This window comes from Pagrus major, chromosome 23, assembly GCF_040436345.1.
Source record: "Pagrus major chromosome 23, Pma_NU_1.0".
NCBI classification, from domain to species: domain Eukaryota; kingdom Metazoa; phylum Chordata; class Actinopteri; order Spariformes; family Sparidae; genus Pagrus; species Pagrus major.
In genome coordinates this window covers 18,589,565-18,609,876 of record NC_133237.1, presented here as the reverse complement: position 1 = coordinate 18,609,876, position 20,312 = coordinate 18,589,565, and the positions used below count along the sequence as shown (strand labels likewise).

Here is a 20,312-nt window from a genome sequence, read left to right as displayed (position 1 = left end):
TGTAAGAAGCTGAATACATTAAAATATTAACTAAATTTACCATCAGAATGTGAAGAAACAGCAGTCTTGACAGTAGGTCTGTGTGGAGTTAGCATGCTGACCAGCTATCTCCAGCCGGTCCCGGTCCAAAAATCCTACTAGCAGTGTGAACAGAAACACTCCACTGGTTCCCAGGTTCCCAGTCCAAACCACTAGCTGCACAACTAATTGGGCTACCTGGCTAAAAATGTATATGCTGCCCCATAAAAAAAAAATTACTGTACTTTGCCTGATTTGAAAAATTTCAATGGATTTGTGCCTAATTATAAAACTCCACTGTGGATAAAACATGACAGCAATAGTTTGAATAGTGTGATGAATAAACAGCTTGCGAAAGAGGATCCTTTTTAATTCTGATGTCAGAAAGTTTTTGGGTTTTTTTGGCTGATGGAGCATACTGGCACCTTATCACCTAATCTACCCCTAATCATTTTCATGCAGTCCCCGATTTAACAGTGATGTCCTAAACAAAACAAAATACAATACAAAATAAAATCTGCAACAGTAAAGAATCGTGTTTGAGAAGCCAATTTATAGGAGAAACAGGTTAAAAATGCTTCTCTAAGACATCAACTATGACAAGTTGTCAGTCCAAGATTAGTGAAATAGTGCATCACACCTCTAAAGCGTGTAATATCTTACATTAAACATCGTTGGTTATAAGATGCAGACTCATCACGTATGATTGTGAATGACAAGTATAACTGCGCCACTGATCTACTGAATGTACAATGTGATCTATGAGCAGAAACTACACAAAAAAGTTACGTTGGATTCATGATTACTTTTCCATCTCACACGTCATACTGTATATACATGTGCCCCGAAAGCCTTGTGGCTCATCAAATATCAAAATCTGCATTTACACACAAATAATAAACATTACAGTATCACTTCATAGGCACTGACAAATAAAAACTTAAATATATTGTTGATGTAAACAATAAAAAAAGAAGTTAAATATTTAAAATGGCATACATACTTTCACAAAAATGTCACATTCTAGGATGCATAGTTTTATGAAAATATAAATGATTACACACACGCACATACCCTCTAACCGCACACGCACACGCACACACACACACACACACACACACACACACTACACGAGAAAGTGACGTTCAGCGTACAGAGGCACTCACACACAAACTGTGCAATACGATGCTAGAATTAAAAAGCCACTGATGAGTACTCCAGTATAGGTGAGTCAAGTGTCCACGTCTACTCAAAACAGAGTTAAATGAGCACAGAGTCTAAAAATAGGGGCGGGTCACAGTACTGGACTACCTGAAGGTTTCAGAAAGCTAAATTTAACACTTTTTATGCTTTGAGGAATAATTTGGGGTCAAGAATAAGCAGTAAAACGAGCCTGTTTTCAGTTCCAATAATTCCCTGCAGATACTCTGATGAGTAACTCTGTGATCAACCCTCATCTTTCGACTGCTGTGCTCATAATACAGAGGGAGAAATGTTCATTAAATTGCCTGATTTGTTGAGGTTAAATCAATAAGAACTACTGAGTCAAGTGTCATCCCATCCTGTTCAAGCCTGTATATGTACAGTATGAAAGGAGGGACTTCATCAGGGAGGTCAGAGCTGGTCTGACCGACAAGGTATATACTAGTTTAAGTCATCATAGATACTGGAAATAGAAGGTGCTGAGAGTTTGGGTCTCTTCTTTTTGGTCGATAAGCTGATATTACTCTGAGAGCTGCTGCTGCTGCTGCCGCCTCCAGTCAGACTTCCGCCTCCCACTCCTCCTCCTCCTCCTCCACCACTGCTCAAACCGAGAGACGTCCTCTTTTTTTTCTTGGGCCTCCTAGAATCTGAATGGTTGGTGCCTGTGGAGAGATAATGTATCTATCAGCTGTCTTCATGTTTGATTAAAAAAAAAGGTCTTTCAGCATAATGAAGAGTGCTTCCTTACTGGCTTTAGATGAGGCCGAATCAGTAGGTGAAATATCAGGTGAGTCCTCCCACTGCAGGCGGCTCATCAGGGTCTGTCCGTCTGGAATGTCAAAGCTGTCGTTCTCCACAGCGGCGTCCGCGTGAGGCAGCGACGGCCTACATGAAACCCAGACAAAGAGAACAAAAGTCCATCTATTTGATAATCTATCTCTAAAATTATTGGTGTACTGTATATAGTTAAGAAATAGCTAAAGGGGCAGTATGATTAGTTTAATCTCTACAGCACAAAGTCAATGATCTGGGCCAGTGAGGCATTTTCAATCAGCTTTCGATCATGACCGTTAACATACAGTATCACCTGTTTACATAACATTGCTGTCTCTCTCCTGTGAATCAGTGACTTTACTGTTGTTTTCAGACACATAATGAGAACAGTTGTGTGTGTACAGAGACTGTTGCAAATGGTTTAATAAAAATAAAAATGTAAAGACAAAACTGATTGTGCTCAGCCTACATTTATGTGGACTCGGTGGACTTTTTCTTGCTGCTGATAGCACCCTATAGGAAACGTAAGTATTTACTAAAGGCAAAGATCAAGATTGTGGAAGATCAGAGGAGACCGTGATCCTCAAACAGGAACCAGATACTCATTTACATATGTTCTGGATTTGTCCACTTTTACACAATCCAAACCCAAAATCTGTTCTCCCATTTAATTATTTATTTTCTGTTGTCTTTTTGTGTTTACGTTTAATTTATAACAAGTTGTCACTGCACGCAATGTATTTATTGTGATAATCCAGAAAGTCCTGTTATTGTAATCTTTAGTATATGGCAAATCTATTCAATTGGCAGCCCATGAACCGAATGCAGCCCTTAGCCACCAAAATCGGGCCCCCTGATCATGTTATTAGTCGGCTTACTAGCTCATTTATTGGTAATGTCCACTGTTAGGCACAGAAATACTCTAATTAAATGTTTTAACCCAGGCTGTTGAAGCAAAAGGACATTTAGAATCAAGCTGCATGAAAAAAGATGTTAAATGAACATGAGCCCCTTGGCACTTTGCTTTTCTTTAAAAAATCTTGCCCTTCTAAGATAAGTAATTAATTCGGCCTGTTATATGGTTAACACATAAATTCCAACCACACAATAATCTAAATTTATGAATTAAACTAGACCAACTAAAGCTTTTCAAAAGCTTGAAATATGATTTGAGGTTTGTGGTAGAAAATTACATACATGGGCAGCATAGAATTGCCAGTAACACTTTATAATAACAGTCACAAATGTTGACCATTGACCTTTTCAATGATAAAAAGGTCACAGATCGCTCAGTCCCCCTTCAGCTGCTGTGTACTGCTGTGTGAGACAGTCACAACTCTGCCTCTGTTAAAGAGTCGTTACTGGCAGAAAAGACACTGAGCAGCAGAATTGTTCTGTTCCTATCTCGGGCAAAGGCAAACTAAACAGAAAACAGTGAACTGCATCAGCAAACACCTGCACCATGAGGGTCACAGCACTCATTCATACATGACTTTTGTTAAGGACACTTGCGGGTGAGAGGGAGGGGGGGTGAGGAAGGGGACAGGGCACACTCACGCGGACGGCCCCAGGAGGAACACCCTGACGGCCCTCCTCTGCTCGTCCGTGTGCTGGGGACATCGCTGAGACCTGGTGGGACACAAGGTGGCATTATACATCCCTAACTGACGGCCGCCCACGGATCACAGCTTCACGCATCCCCCGCATGCAGGGAGGGATGGAGGTGGGACGGACTGCTCCCAGACACAATCAGTGACCAATAAGATGGCACAGAGGAGCAATGGGGTGTTAAAAGGTTATGAAATGTCAGGGATTGGTCACTGAGAGTGTCCTTCATGGGCTACATAAGAATATCTGTGTTGTTATTGTAGAACTTGGGGTTTTTATTCTGGAGAAACAGGGACGTCAATCACTGGTCCAGATTTTTAAAGCAATGGAATACATTGAGTTGCCACCTGTGTGCCCGAGTTTGTCCCGACATACATGATCACTTCCATAAATACACGGATTAATTGGATCATGTTTCTAGATTCAGGTTCAGACAGTGAAAGGGGCCAAACTGAAGGAGATAGAGACACTGATGTCAGAATTTGGATTAAACAACATGGCGTCAGGTGATTTAGTACCCGAGACTATCCTGCATTATCCAATGTAATTGCACCACAAAAGCTGTTTAGTGTTTTCTCAGAGTGGAGGCACTTCATCACTAGTTTTATTTATGTGCCAGTGGATCATACAGTAATTACCTGGTACACATCTTCTTGGTGTGCTCAGAGATCACCCCACATTGCTGTCGAAACAAACACAGCATTAAAATCTGTTTAATTAAAGCAGGAGATAAGCAAAAAGAAAAAGACTGCTTATTCTGAAAAACACCTACGTGCTCGGGCACATTCACACAAGTTTCTCACCGTCGTTAAAAGAGATCTGACTTCATCGGGGCCTAAAGATTCATAACTGATGCCAGTATTATAGTTGTACTGAAATGAAAGACAGAGCAAAAGCCATTATCAGTACTTTGTACAGTACAATACAAGGTGGAAGAACTTTGTGGTCTCGCAGGGAACAAGAACAAAAGAAGGATTTGTCACCTTGTAAGGCTCTGAACTGACGCTGCCTCCCAGCTCACCTGTAAAAAAAAAAACATTATCATTATAACTTTTATACCACATGCACAGCTAAAACCATTAGAACATCAACAGTATTTGAGTTAAAATCATCTGCTCAGGGATATTTTTTTCTTTTGATATTCAGAATCAGGATTGTTAGAGCTAACTTATATTTTGGTTCTGGATCAGTAAATCTAAAGGGTGAACCTTTTGCTTGTTTAACCTTTCTACACTACACCGTGGTTGGCATTAGACAGCAGGTGTCAAAACTCTGACTGAGAACACAGAACGTCCTGATCTGCAACATGATCGTCTGGCTTCAAGACGGCTGAATGGACCAGGTGCAGCCGAGAATCATCTCAAACAATGACACTAGAAACTAAACGCCCGATAGACTCACCATTTTTATGTTTTACAGATTTGGATCTTCTTGGGGAATTTTGATTCTGCACAAAGAAAGTCATTCAGATTAGATTAACCACATTATGCACTCATCATTCATACTGTATGCTAATATTGTCTGCGTGAGAGAAAACAAATGACGAAATACCTTATCTGACTTTCTCTTCTTGGCTGTAACATGGAAAAATATTTGTTTATTATATGATATCAACCAGGAGTTTTCCTTAATTATTCTCTTGGCAAAGTGGAAAGTAAGTTAATACAGTTAAACTTTTTTTTTAAAAGCTAACCTTTTTTTTCTGCCCCATACGACCAGTCATTATCATTGAGGTCATCGTTGTCTTCCTGATCACTCTCTGATTTACTCATGTTGTTATTGCTGGCTAGCCTGTTAACAATGAAAAAACAACAATCATCAAAACAATCTAATTGGATATTCATACCAATTTTGGATCAGCACAACACTCCTGAATGACCTTTACTGACCGACCTGCGGTTGGCGATGCGGCTGCTGTTGCGGCCCATGCCGAGACATTTCTCCAAGTGCGGAGCGAAGCGAGAAGCTGCTATCAATCTTTTGCAGTTCGGGCACTCGCACTCTTTGTTTTTCCACTGATTGTACACTTGGCCAAATATATCCACTCCTGGCTGATCCACAATTTCTGTAAGAGTAATAAAAAAAAAGATAAAAAATACAGTAAGCAAACACACCAAAGACAAATGGACCAGAACGAACTGGATGTCATGGTACCAACCAAACTCCTTCATGCTCTCTTGGTCCGTTTCATCCAAGAAGAAGTAGCCCTGTTTCACAGCACGATGTACCTCAAAGCACAGGCCCAAACAGGCATCTTCCACCAGCTCAGAGTAGATGTCATGGACCAAGGCCTGCAACACGAAGACCAAATACAAACTTGGCGTTGCCACATAAAAACAGATGAAAGACATAACATTTGGCTGTTTAAGGAAGAATTAAATGTTTTAGATATTCACCCACCTCCAGCTTGGTGTTGTCTTGGCCTGACAGGGGCATATCCTCCATTTTCATTTGAAAATCTGGATGGGAAATCTTGATAGTAGGGTAATGGGATGCTGACCTACGGATTTAAAAAAACAAACAAAAAAAAACAAAAACTTACGAACATGAGAATGTCAGCATGGTCAATGTGCAATAGATGAAAGGCTATATCCACCCAAAAATGAAATTTTGATATTTACAATTTTAATCAGAATTTATTTTTTTCCATAACTGAATAAACAAGCTGTTCTCAGGGGAAAATAAGGTCCCTGCATACTGTTTGAAGCTAGAAAAGGTGGCAGGGTCCGCCACATGTAAACAAAGAAAAACAGTATGAAATTGAGTTGTCCTTTAAGGTCAGTTTGTTTGTTCAGTTTACTCAGTCATGAAAACAAAGAAGGTTTTAGATTTCAGTTTTAGTTTAGGCATAAAAAAAATAAATCTTTCTCTTCTGATTCAAATGTCTTCCCCAAAAACAACAAAGCTCACCTGTAATAATCAAAACTTACTTTTAAAACGGTTATCCACACTTGTTGCAGATGTGTCTTCATTCTGTTGAAGAAAAAGGAAATACACACATTAATAAGTGTCAGGTGTTGGGAGACATGTCAATCCATCTCCGCGTCAGGTGAGGTCAACACAGGTACAATTACTCTCATACTCACACTACAAACAAAGCAAAAAAAACAGCCACGTACAAACATAAAACACACATCTGGCGAGCGTGAGCGGGAAAACAACGAGCGGAGAGACGATATAAACGCAGGTAACGACCGTGAAGACTGATTAACGTCAACCGACCTTACTTTTTTAGCGTTAGCATGTGCTAGCTAGTCCTGCTACCCTACTCGCTAGTTTAAGATGAAATAAAAAAGCGTGTGTGGGAAATTAATGTGAAACACACACTCACACACACACACACAATGTAGTGACGTTATGTTTTTAATTGACCCCGACAAACGGTTTCCTCTTACCCTGTCATACCGACAAACTCAGCCCGAAGCGGGCAGCCTCTGTGAGGGGGGCAACATCACCGCCGTGTCGGTCCGCATGAAAGCCGTCAACAGGAGGCCCGGTGGGCAGCTGCGTTCATCCCTTCGTGGCAAATAAAACAAAATCCTCGTTTGAAGCGTTTGTTGTCGCGGCCGCGGGTTAAATTAGCGTTACAAACCCCGCTTGACTGCGAGGAGGCCAACAATGTCTGAGCAGGGAGAAAAATAAAACCCACTTCCGGCGTCAACCTTCAGAATAAAACACACAAACGCATCCGGTGGTGAAAGAAGCGTCATTAAAGGTGCACTATGTAGTTTCGTGGCATACATTTTAATCAGAAGAATTTCATTTTCACCTTGTTTGTATTTGGCGGACCCTGCCACCTGTTTAGCTTCAAAGCAGTGTTCTGGGGACTTTTATTGTCCTCTGAGAACAGCCTGTTTATTCAGTTATGGATAAAGTTATGTATTATTACCTCATTAATTTTGTAAATATTAAAATTCTGAGTTTGAATAACTTCTCCAAAAACTACATAGTGCCCCTTTAACTACATGTGTAGCTTGATTACGCAAACAAAACACATGATCACTTTTTAAAAGGTGTACGAAGTGGTTGAAATTAGCTCAACCTAAACCAGCAACAACTCTAGATCATATTAGCATCAGCAGTATATTACTGGGTTATTATTTTCTGTAGTCCTGTATTAAATCCCCCAACATTTTTTCAAGGTGTTGATTCAGAGGCTTTTTCCCCCTCACAGCAGACATTTATAGCCTACTGGTGTAATGTTGTTTTCTGACATTAAATATAAATGCTTGTGTGATTTTGTCTGCTCACCAAAAGCATCCTACACACATGCTTTTTCTGATCCCACTATCCGCCTTGTTATATCTATATTTAGCCAATATTGTCGTCGACCGGGCAATAAAAGCTGTGGTTGCTAGGAGATCTTGTGTGACGCAGGTAAGGCATTGTGGATGATTTTATTTTGAAGGTACAATCCGCGTGCTTCCGTCATCACTGACAGACTTGCCATCAATTTAAGACATCAATAACAGAGCATGGGATTTTCGCTTGATCTCTGCGATCGTTTAGTCGAGCCTGAGCGGGTGAATGAGGTCATCGGTACCAATAATGCGCACTATGTGGCCAAAAGTATATGGACATAAAAATCTAAATAAAATCTCCTTCCACAAGTATGGGTGTTAATCTGCTGCTATAAGAGTTTCCATTGTTTCCACCTGATATTAGAATCAGACTGCAGGGATTTCCCCCACATCACATTGGGAGAAACATTATTTCTTTATGGGGGGTTTTATGAAGCTTTGTGCATGTTGAAACAGGAAAGGTCGTTCCTCAAAGTTTCAAGGCTGGATTACCAACTAGCCACGATGGGCGACTACCCCAGGACCTCCAGAACTTCAGGAGTCCTTGTTTATTTTTCCTTTTATTTTTGAAAATTGTAAGTATGCAACACAATAAGGGCCCTGCTTCATTTCCTGACCTTGAGGCTTCGTCTTGGGCAGGGTCCTGTTGTAAAAACTAGTTTAAAACCTTTTCAACCTGGGATCAGGGGCCCCAAAGTGGTCACAAGATGAAATCTCCAACACAAAATCATTTATTTTCCTGTCTTGTCTTTAATTATATCTCCTTTAGTGAAATAATGTATAGTATTACCCTATCACATTTTGAAATGATTCAAAATAAAGAATTTGAGAAGGGAAAATCTGGTCGTTGTCTCATAAACATACTGCACTTGTGACAAGGGATCACATGCACACATTGCTTTTATGGGGACATGACCAAAAAAAAAAAAAAATGTTGTGATCCAGTGCCTTAAAGGAAAAGCTCACTAAAAAATGAAGAACAGAACATTTCTGGAGCTTCACACCATAAAAGTGTTAAAAAAAACCCCAAAAAACCAAAATGGCCCGATACATCTTGCCAATTTGGGATCTCAGGGTTTCTGAAGACTTGGATAATGTCAGATGAGCTGCATGGAGCCATATTAGGGTTGTTTTTTAGTCTCCATCTACTTCAGTTGTTTAGAAGAATGCTGCAACGCTGTTTTGCAGTGAAGCTCCAGAAATGTTTTGTGGATGAAACTTCATCCAACCTTCCATCAGCATGGGGGTGAGTCAGTAATGACTGGATTTTTATGTTTGGATGAACTTATCCTTTAATGTGTTTACGCAGATTCCAGCAAAGACAAACTGTATACATGTTGCATGGAGAGTTTGAGGGGAGGTCAGTATGGCCTCAGTCAATTTTGGCCTCATAGCAGGTTTGATTTTTGTTATTGGGGATTTGATTTTAAAAGGTTATTTTCTTCAAAAAATTATTAAACGTTTTGTTGATAATTTTCACTATTTTCTGATATTTTATCAATTAAAATTATTGTTTTGTCCTACTATCAGTCCAAAACCAAACTCTTTTATGTTTTTTTCAGTCTATTTGTTCCCACATCACCGTACTGATCCATGTTCGTTTTGCCTGTATGATGTTGCAACACAACACACGCTTCGAACTGTTAAAGATCATTTTTATTTGCCCAAAGACTTGAACTACAAGGACATAAGAACACCCTCAGCTATAGAAAACATCGAATTTTGTCAAATGATCAGCAGTACAAACTTGTAAAGCTTTGCCGTCTTAGATATCTCTATAAACCAACAGAAGGGAGAGAAGAAACAACTAAAACAGGTGAATGAAACCAAAAACTCTCCCCATTGAGTGAAAAACTCACTGGCCTCAGAAGTCACAGATGAGGGTTTGCAAACTTAAAGCACTAACAAAACAATAAGCACTCAATACAAAAACAGTATTTACAGAAAAATTACAAGTTTTTAACCCCAAATTCCTCTGGCAACTCAATTCCCCAAATCCCTTTTTTTTTTTTTTTTTTTACAAACTCCTACAGATCAATATCAGCAATTGCTTTCTTCTTCCCTCCCCAGATTTAAATAGTCCAGGCTGGTTTTGTTTCAGACAGTGATGAAATTCATAATGATCAAAATCAGTCCAGTACTAACAGATTATTAATAGTTGCCTTGTACTCTGTCTGTGGACCCAAAATGACAGTCACTGAAGTCTTGTCGTTAGTCCGTTTTTCAGGTAACCAATGACACGACAGCGCAGAGGGAAAATTACTAAAGACCTTTGGAGGAAAAAAAAAAGATTTAACAATATCTACATTCATGGTGTTGGTAAGATGTCCCCACACAGGCACAAACATGCATGCTGCAGTCACATCATGGTATGCAACAAAAACAGTAAAAACAGCACACATTAAAGCAAAGAAACACACTCACACCCTCATATATACACAGTTCTGTGCATGCATGCACACAAACTCACACAGAGGGACAGATTTACTTTAAGTGCACACTTTTTTGGGATAAGCATCAAACTAAAATCCATATGGATTACAGTCAATACCATTAAAATTTCAAAAATGAACTTCGATGAAAACCCATTCAGTCCGACATCCACAAATGATTCCAGATGGATCAGAACACTACAATTAAAACAAACCTATTAACAATTCAAACAAACCGCAAATAAAACGTAAAACAACGGTTCGGAGAAGAAACATACACCGACTGTGTGACGTATTCTTTAAAAACAGAGTCAGATTGAGTTTCAAATGTGGAAAACGAGTGTTATCCCTTCAATGACAAACTGCTCTGGTCACACAATAAACACTGTTTATTACTGTCAGGCCAGAACAAACTGCTGAGTCAGGCAGAACTGTTTCAGACTGATGGATTTCTGTGTACAAGACATGTCAAGTTTGACAAATGACACACACATGGCAATGGATCCTACAGCACCCATAGAAAGTCTTCACCTCCCTCTGGACTTCTTGTTTCACAATCTTGAAGTACTGTGGACGTAGTCAGGCTTTTTTGGGCATAAACCAACCAAATCATCAGCGTAAACATGAATACAAATTGAACTAAATTGCGTATATTAAAACAAAATAGAGAAGTATTGACTGGTCCTACAATTTGAAGATAAAGGAACATTCCTAATAAACTGAAAACTAGCATTCAGGGTAAGAATACAATATTTGCAAGGCACAGAATAGTCTGCAGACTACAGTTAGGACAATAATTAGAAAGAAAATGTACAGAATATGGCACAGCTGTAATTCTGCTTAGAGCAGGCTGTGTGGGTTTCAAGAAGCTCATCTGTTATTTTGTCAGACTTCAAACCAATAGAGAATTTGTGGCAGGAAAACGCTGCTCACTTACAGGTCATATACACCTCGACTGGCCGTTTTTTCTAAATAAAACGGGATACATTGTCCATATTTAAGAGGGTGAAAACTTTTATACTTTTAATGAAAATATATCTGGAGATTTCATTTCTTATGACACCACTGGGAAATTTACATGAGATTGAAGTTGGTTTCAGTTCTGTATTGAAACGTCTGCCAGCAGTCGGGTGAGGTCAAGCTAACTCAATTAGAAAGCAAACAAGCAATTTCAAATGTTGCAGTATTCCTTTAAAAAGTCATTTTAAAGACTAGCAAAGCCTCATTACATCTACTTCTGTTCAACATTGTAAAACAATAAAACATGAAAAAGTCCAAGAGGGGGTTAACACTTTATGTAGGCACTCTCATCTTTTAAATGAGAACACGGGTACGTAACAAAATTTTCCAGCAACAAAAAACACATTCATAATGGCTTGATTTTTTTCCTGAAAAAAATACCACCTCTTTAAGAACCAAATGATAAAATCTACATCATAAATTGAGAATAGAGAACAACGCAACAAGTTTCTGGAAAAAAAAAAAAAAATCAATAATGGAAACATTCTGAAGAGTGCAATTTTTCATTACCCTGCACACCCCCCCACCCCCCTCCCTAAAGTGATCCACCATACTATGTTCTTTGGCTCTATGAAGCCACCGGTCTTCAACTAATTACCAGAATAATAAAATAAAACACTGGAGAGTTATTAATTCCCCTCTTGACATTAAAACTCTAACCTTAAACCATTGAACCTGTATGTCAAGAATTGAAATGTTCGTGACATCACCAAACCAGTGGGATGCTGTTTTTGGCATAACGTCAGCGGCCCGTGCTGTCGGATGACCGTCACACCGGGGAGGGAATGAAACTGATGTTGGACATAAGGGCAGGGTCCCTCCATGAGAAGATCACCAACACAAAATGGGTGAGTGTGAAGTGGATGAGGCAATGCAGGGGCTCCCCCTAGTGGTGGGAGGAGAGCAGGGTTGGCACAGTGGCAGAGCTCCCTTGACTCTTGGCTCAGCTCAGCGCTGCTCAGTTCGTCTCACGATGACGTCAGCCGTTTCAGTCCGAATCTGAGTCCGACGACCCCTGTGAATTCGATTCGCTGCTGCTGTCCTCTGACTTGTTTTCCTTGTCTTCCGCCTCGTCGTCGTCATCATCGTCGTCGTCGTCATCATCATCCGCCTCCTTCTTTAAACAAGCAACAACACAGAATATATATTTAGCACCATCAACTTCAGTTATCTCTGTACTCTGGCAAAGGGACACTCAACTCACGTCATCATCTTCGTCATCATCCTCATCCTCACTGGATGAGTCTGCATCGGAGGAAGCCTTCTCCTGCTCCTCATCATCATCTTCGTCCTCGTCATCATCCTCCTCCTCTTCAGTGTCCTGTGGGAAGACAGATTTTCCAGGTATGGATGATGACATCACTACGGCCGATTTAAGAATCAAGAAGAAGAATGAGAGAGTCGGTACTTACAGATTTCTTGGCCTTCGCTTTAGGGCCTCCTGGTTTCGCTGTAGTTCTCCTTTTCTGAAGCAACAAGCAGTCAAACAGCCAACGTGAGACATCAGAAAGATAAAAACTTTACAGAGCTAAAGTTACATTTCTAATACAGTGAAATAACTGACTTACTTGAGAAGTGTATTCTTTGTAGGTGTTTCTCTCTTGTGAAGACAAGCTCTGTGGAAGGATAGAAGTGTATGTTAGATGAGTGCCCAAGTCGATTTGACGAAACCCCCTCAAACAACCAACAACCACTGCTTACAGCGAGCCACTGTTCCAGCTGGACTTTGTACTGTCTCTGCTTCTCCTCAGCGATCTTCTTGTAGCGGTCCTTGTCCTTCAGTGGTAACCTCTGCCAGCGGCTGCCGATCTCTGCCATCCTCTCTTTCATTGGGAGGTGATTCAGCTCCCCGTTGGACAGCATCTCCTGAGAGAACTTCTGATATCCGTTTCTAGATTCAAAAGCGTGCAAAAATCACAACGTTACAGTTTCAAAAGAATCCACAGAAAACAAGCAGCACCGACAAGTTGGGACGCGACAAACTCACGATGGTGGTTTCTTGGGTTCACCCTCAAACTTCATCTTCTTCCCTGAGGCAATGGCAGCAGCAGGTGAGCGCATCTCACACAGGTCTCTCTGTTGTAGACAGTTAAATCAACTGTTAGCTCTCTTTGGTACAGCATACAGATACTGTAGAGTTCTACTGAATTACCACAAACCTCGTATCGTTTCTGATCCTCTGCTGCCTTTTTGATCCACATAATTTTCTCTTTTTTCTCCATGGTGCCCCAGGTTGCTTCCATAGCTTTTTGTGCCTTTGGCCGGTCACTCTGCAAAACACAGTTTCACATTAAATGCACTTGTGGCGAGTATCTTTTGAGTATTTTCTGTATACCTGTGATCTATCTCTGCCTCTCTGGACATTTTTAGTATCACCTGTGTTTATAGTGTACAAAACTACCAGTTTGTATTCATGCAAACCTTAAATCTGGCCAGGTAGTCTCCGATGACACTCTGCTGCCAGATGTCCTGCGCAGTCTTGGGTGGGTCCGGCAGACGACTACGATCTTCCTTCTCTTTCTTCTCTGACTCTGCCTTCAGGACTGTTTCTAGACGTTTATACTTCTCCTAGAAGACAACAAGATAATAAGAAAATTGTACGTATCAGCATGATATGGCTCCTGTTATCCACAATGCATGGTATTACATTGCACTGTAAGGTTACCTTCTTCTTATCAGGGAGCTCATTCCACATGCGGGCCAGGAGTCTTGTGAGCTCGCTGTCAGAAAGGTCGGGACGCTCCTGCTGCAGTTTGGGACGCTTCTCCTCAGAGAAGATGAACATGGCTGAAATTGGCCTTTTGGGTTTCTCTGGATTGGCCTACAAATTACAGAGCACAGGAATATCAGAAGGAGATACTATAACATCTAAATAAGCAATTAAATGATCATACATTGAACCTTTACTGTCTGATAGCGTCAAGAACAGGACTTGTACACTTTGTCTTACCTTTGCTTTGGAGTTTTTCTTTTTGGAGGCAGGACTGTTGGCTCCACCGCCCCTCTTAAAACCTATCTTCTCCTCAGACAACACCCGCTGCTGCTCCTCCTCTGACAAAGACTACAGATCCATATGGCAGAGGAAAATACACATAAGAAAATGTGGCAGCAAAAAGCAGCAACATGTAAACAATAAGCACAACAAAAACATACAGACGGGGGAAAAATTTAAAAGACGAAAATGGTACAGCCTTGACAGACACAAGAATGCGATCACGATACTTACACTGAGGAATCTGTTCATCTCAATTTCAAACTCCTTCTTCCTCTGTAAAAAGAGACAAATCGCAGTTTTAGACAAAATTACATTTATAGTTTTTTGTGTTTTTTTAAAGTTATACGACTTGCTGATTCTGAGCTCACCTGTTCACAGCGTTTCTGATAGGCGTCCTTCTCACCCTGCTTCAGCAGCTTCCACCGCTGGCTGCACATCACCATACGCTCTGTGCTGGGCACGTCCTTCATGTTCGACATCAACTCCGCGCAGAACATTGAGTAACCATTTCTGAAAGCATATGCACACAAATGATTAGATTTAAATAAACCCCTAAAAGTGTGGTGGCCTAAAATCGGCATCATTTACTCCTAGTTGTGACTCACGGAGGCGGTTTGTCAGGTCGGCCGTCAGATTTGTCTTTCAGGTGCCTCTCAGCCTTGGTCAGGGTGGACTTTACGATGTCGTCTGCAGTCATGTTTAACTCTGGGTGTTGCTGGATGTACTCCCGCATTGTCTCCTAGAACATGGCAACCAAAAAAACGTCAACGCTGAAGAAAGATAGAAGGGATATCATCACGGTTCCTCATAATTCGACCACGACAGTTTAGTCTCACCTCGTACACTTTCCTCTGCTCCAGAGACTTTGTGATCCATTTGAGCCTCTTCTTGTCAGATAGCTGCGTCCACTGTTTGCCAAGACTGTCCTTAATGTCTTTGGTGGTCGCCTGGTGTCAAAACGGAAAAAAATTAACACACGTGGTATTACAATTACAGTCTAAGAGGGGGCATTTTTTTCATGCTGTGTTGTAGATTCTCTGAACGTACATCTGGGCGTGTCTTTAGGAAGGCCTTCTTTTCATGGTTGTACCACAGCTGTTGGGGTGTCTTGGGCTTCTCTGGTACATTTGAACCTTTCTTGGTCATGCTCTCCACAAGGTCTGGGTGTGCTTCCCTGCATTTACACATCATAAACCAACATTTAGGCACAATTATCATTCTTAAATATGCTGCACATGCAGGGCTTATATTCCCCGAGTCTACAACATGTAAATGTGAATACTAGAAATCTCACCTGAACTTCATCATGCTTGTCACAAATGATTCTTTGTCTCTTAAGAAGTCGTCAACATATTTTTTCTGAAGAGATGAAAAGGAAGCAGTATTTGTTGTTAGAAACTGTATGAAATAGTACGAAGCATATATGCATTAGTCAAGGCATCTGTTTTCGTCTGACCTTCTTCTTGTCGGGCAGCTCCCTGTACTTCTTGGAGAGGATCTTAGTTAGGTCTAGGTTGCTCATCTCTGGGTGCAGCTTTGCATACTTGGCCCTCTTTTCCATGAAGAAGCGGAAGTATGGAGTCAAGGGCTTCTTGGGGAAATCTGGGTGTTTCTGTGTATTGTGGGGAAAAAGGGAGATTTGAGATTTGTGCTCCGGCTGGTTTTTCATCGCGTTAAATATCGATTTAAACTCACCTTTATTTTCTTGCCCTTGTAAGGATTTTTGATGTAGTCTTGGGCATCAACTATCAGCTCTGTTAGGGTCCTGAATTTACGAATCTGTGGATATATCAGCCAAAAACACGCTAATTAAATGGAGTACAAAATAAATGATAAACAACAATCAATATGAATATCACAATAAATGACTGACCTCTTTTGAAACCTCCGACCACTTCTGCTTACACATCTCTGCTGTGTAGGAATTGAAGGCCACCTTCTGCCAGTCGAGGTGGGACTCTGATGTTTTATATTTAGTCAGGTCTTTCTGAGGCAGGGCTACTTTCATGGCCTCAAGCAGTTTTAATAAGTCCTCCTGGGCCCACACTATAACACCAAACCAAGAGAAAGGATGCAAAAAAAGATTATTGAAACAATCAAAACGTGCTGCAACGGTCTACTGTGTTACAAAACTTGCTGTAGCATAATTTTCTAGTATTCTAATGATGTCAAATTATAATTTTCTTGAGATCTTGATTGAGTGATGATTGAGTTTTTCAGTGGCTAAATCATACTCTGGTATGTGCTGCAAGGACTTCAGGCTTGGCAAGTAACAGGATTACGTAATAAGGATACAAAAAAAAGTAACTGTATTCCAGTAAAGTTAGAGAAAAGAAGATTTAATTACATTACAGATACATTTAGTAAAAAGGGAGATAACTAACAGGATTACAACTTTAAAATAAAGAATGATATACTAGTCTGTAACCATGCACGTGTGCACACATGGCAACACGTCACTCCAGTCTTGAGTGGAACTGAATTCGCATATTAGGATTAAATAAAAGTCATTTTATTGATATTTATTTTCTCTCATCTTTATCTATTTGGTATTGAAGCGATCCAAAAGAAATAGAAAGTAATGAAGTTACATTACTTTAATGTTGTGATACCTGGATTACGTTAAATATATTAATAACATTAGTAACTGTATCAGAATACATTCTTAAACTTGTTAAGTACACTACCTTAAGGGATATTTGGATAATTTAATGTTTCACTTTTCTGTGACATGTCTGGATTTTTACTTTGTGTTTTGTGAATATTTTTGGTCCCCAAAAATAATGCGACACATGTGACTTTTATTGCATATCCATGCACCCAAATCTCAATATCCGTCAGTAATTTTGAGAAGTGTACATGACTTAACTTGTATCACTATATGGGATGAATACACAAAGTTTTCCACACATCAGATTTAATTATCATTGTGTTTTAAAGACTATTAAATAATTCCCATGAATAAACTGTGCAAATACCCCACCTGGGATTTGGGTCGTTGCCTCCATTTCTCCATTCATTTGTGGGTGTACAGTCTCGTATCTACAAAAGCAACAAAAATCAAGTTATCAAACGTATCTTTTACAATAACTTTAATAGAGACACACACAAAAAAACATTAAAATCCATAAATATGTTCATTATTGGCTGCTACAATAGAGAATAAGCTGTGTTTTCAAAACACAGCATTTTAAGGATAATGTGATTTTAATGTGTAAATTATTCATAAAGTTCGACGTTGATTTATATATATTTTTTAAAGTGTTTTGTCGGGCTATAAAAGTATAAACTCTGGCGTTCAAGTCGTGGCATTTGAGATTCGCCTCGACATAATGGTTTATGTTCATTACACCGCCCCTTAAACGTTTACGCTACATGGTGAGACATAGGCTATTGCTTGTGACGGCTTCAAATCTCAAATAACACTGCGGAGGGCTTCAACTAGCACAACTAGCTTCGACAACGGGAGTCTCCGTCGAGCAAATGTTGCCAGCCGGGATTTGGCGTATCGGTACTATCCTCATCCCGCAGCTAAAAACAACAAAAAAAGTATCGTGGACGAGCAGCAGCGACCATTTTCTCGCTCGGTCCGACCGGTAATGGAGGATTTTCTGTCGGAACGGAGGGTTGGGGAGGATACACGGAAGGAGGAAGCGAAATGGACGTGGACGGACAGGCAGCTGTAGGCGACCAGCTGACCACGGACGGGGGATCTGCTTTCGGTCTCCGACGAGGGGGAATGGTGGCTTGGAAGTACTGCAGCCAAATGCGCCACTCACTCACTCGGTAGAGGCGCCTCATCACCGATGGACGCGGATCTAGCTCCGCCATGCCACCCTATAATCTTCCCCTCGAGTGTTTACCGAGTCTGGAGCGAGGACATCGATATACAACTCGCTTGCAGTTAATAAATGTGTTTTACGTGTATTTATTGGGCGCTTTGAGCGGGTTTCTGGCGTTTGTTTGGGCTGTTTAAAAGCTAAAGCCAGTGCATTCTTCAGCGAGGCGTAGCCGAGCTGTGCTCCAATGATGGCGGCTGCTCGTTGTTCATCGTGTCCTTGGTGGCCCCACAGCTCACTGTGGTGTCCACGATGCGACCTGGCGACGTGAAAAACTCTCAAATCAACGCTTATTTCGCTCAGAAAAGAGCCGCCACGGCGTTAAAGTTACACTTAGGAGCCGTTTATCATCAAATATGTTGAATTTCATTATGATTTATGTAATATCGCAACATATGGATGGTAAAAACATTTGGGGAGCTGAAGCATTACATGGCCAAGGGCAACTTGGCACGACAAAAGAGACTCCTCTGATATTAACTATAACAATTTAAAGCATTTAATACAAAACTTTGAGCTTATTTAACAAGAAAGAGGGCAGCCCTCTGGACTAACTCATCAAAAACACATTATTTTAACTATTATAATTTTTTAAAAATGTGGCTGAATTAACGAGAGACTTCACCGAGAAGTGGAAGAAAATGAATTTTAAAAACAAATGTGCGATAACGTCCCGAGATATACATTTCACGGCGGTGGTGCTGGAAGGACTCGCGGAGGCACAGGAAGAAAGAAGAAAATGGAAAATATTTTTCACGTTTGCCAAACATTACATCCCCCGATTTTTTTGCCTTGACGAAACACTTCGTTTTTAACCCGTATCCGCTAACATGTTTCGGCCACGACGCCGTGCTGTTAAACTACGTGTAAAATAAAAATGGAAAGGCTGAAAGGAAACACGGTTGTTACATCCGAAGGCAGAGCAGCTTCACTGGCGCGACAAACAGCTCCAGGTCCGCCATGCTTCAGCTCAACTCTACAAGGAAAAACCTACCGTGACAAGGTCCAATGGCGCACTGCAAACACAGAAAACTGAGCTTAAAAACTAAAGCCAGGGCGTTGCAGACTCCCTTCCCTCGGTCCAAAAGCGCATAAGAAAGATCAAGAAGGCGGGTTCTCCGAGCTCGGTCGTCGGCGGTTCTGGGCTAGTCAGTGAGAGAGAGAGGGGGAGAGAGAGGGCGAGTCTCTGCACGGTGAGATATTAAACCGAGATCCCTGATGGCTAACCGAGAGAGGCGGCTGGCTGTTCCGCCAGCAGCCGCATGGAGGTCTCGGCGCGGAAACCACCGCTAATTCCCCCACGCAAGAGAGAGAAAAAAAAACCCCGCTTACAGCACGAAATAGTCGCGTTTCGATGCGGGGAATTTGCATTAAACTGTCGCTTGGTGTAGTTTTGACTGAACACAACGGTCCCCCCCCCCGGTCCTACATGCAGTTTCCACCCCGCTGTAGAAGACAAGAAATCCGGCTATGGCCGACCTCCGTCTGTGCCCCGCCGCAGCGCTCGGTTTGTTTCGCTACTACAAAGGAGCCACCGACCGAGCCGCGGCGGGAGGGAAATAAAAGCAGACGCTAAACGGTGGATTTTTCTGGGTTTTTACACGGTTATTCGAGGTTTGTTTGTCGCGCACTCTCGCCGTATTGTGAAACCGAGCGGCTGTTTCGTTGGCTTACCTGCGTCTCGGCGTGAGCCTCGGTGTCGTTGTGGAGGAAGAAGGGGAGGGTTGAACGATAGCCAGCACTGCGCCGTCGGTCCCGGGCTCCAGTCCCCGCAGAGATGGTCCTTCCCCCCCGCCTCCATCTCACTCGCCGTCTCCCTCCACTCAACGCGCAGCAGCTCCTCTCTCTCCATCCAACCATTTCGCCACGCCGAGACATCCACATATTTTCCCCGACCTGGTTTTCTGAACCCAAACCGAGGGCGATTGTTTTTGTTGCGCTCCCGCAGGCCGACTCTTGTCTGTCAGAGAGCTCCGGCCGAAGTTTGCACCACGGAAATCTTTAGCGGGGGCTGCAAGTTTCATGAAAGCCAAAAAGTTGTGCCAGGTCTAATTTAAATTCCGCCCGGTTATCTTACATACTCACATGACTTAACATAATTAACATAAACATTTTAAAAAAA

At 41.4% G+C, this 20,312-nt stretch overlaps 2 protein-coding genes across 5 annotated transcripts; both read right to left on the bottom strand.

The window, feature by feature from the left end:
- Nucleotides 1-551: 551 nt before the first annotated feature.
- Nucleotides 552-7,254, bottom strand: atxn7l3a (ataxin 7 like 3a). Of its 2 annotated transcripts, XM_073493954.1 has the most exons (14): nt 6,999-7,254; nt 6,534-6,576; nt 6,004-6,103; nt 5,762-5,894; nt 5,497-5,668; nt 5,297-5,394; nt 5,155-5,177; nt 5,005-5,050; nt 4,587-4,624; nt 4,407-4,475; nt 4,242-4,285; nt 3,553-3,624; nt 1,970-2,106; nt 552-1,883 (listed from the first exon to the last, which is right to left on the bottom strand). In XM_073493954.1, exons 3-14 carry the CDS (start codon nt 6,052-6,054, stop codon nt 1,663-1,665), a joined length of 1,104 nt encoding a protein of 367 aa, XP_073350055.1. In that variant the 5' UTR covers nt 6,055-6,103; nt 6,534-6,576; nt 6,999-7,254; the 3' UTR covers nt 552-1,662. The 2 variants fall into 2 exon arrangements, with proteins under 2 accessions (XP_073350055.1, XP_073350056.1); XM_073493955.1 differs by lacking the exon at nt 3,553-3,624 and having other exon boundaries at nt 1,572-1,883; nt 6,999-7,087.
- A 2,288-nt stretch (nt 7,255-9,542) lies between these two features.
- ubtf (upstream binding transcription factor) lies at nt 9,543-19,957 on the bottom strand. 3 transcript variants are annotated; one of them, XM_073494355.1, is made up of 21 exons: nt 19,865-19,957; nt 17,335-17,393; nt 16,225-16,397; nt 16,047-16,130; nt 15,808-15,963; nt 15,646-15,710; nt 15,399-15,525; nt 15,188-15,298; nt 14,957-15,090; nt 14,720-14,861; nt 14,583-14,624; nt 14,307-14,417; nt 14,022-14,177; nt 13,778-13,924; nt 13,516-13,626; nt 13,344-13,432; nt 13,058-13,247; nt 12,925-12,972; nt 12,769-12,822; nt 12,561-12,677; nt 9,543-12,473 (listed from the first exon to the last, which is right to left on the bottom strand). In XM_073494355.1, exons 2-21 carry the CDS (start codon nt 17,369-17,371, stop codon nt 12,345-12,347), a joined length of 2,223 nt encoding a protein of 740 aa, XP_073350456.1. In that variant the 5' UTR covers nt 17,372-17,393; nt 19,865-19,957; the 3' UTR covers nt 9,543-12,344. The 3 variants fall into 3 exon arrangements, with proteins under 3 accessions (XP_073350456.1, XP_073350453.1, XP_073350455.1); XM_073494352.1 differs by lacking the exon at nt 19,865-19,957 and adding an exon at nt 19,185-19,257; XM_073494354.1 differs by lacking the exon at nt 19,865-19,957 and adding an exon at nt 19,185-19,257 and having other exon boundaries at nt 9,543-12,470.
- Between the last annotated feature and the right edge of the window lie 355 nt (nt 19,958-20,312).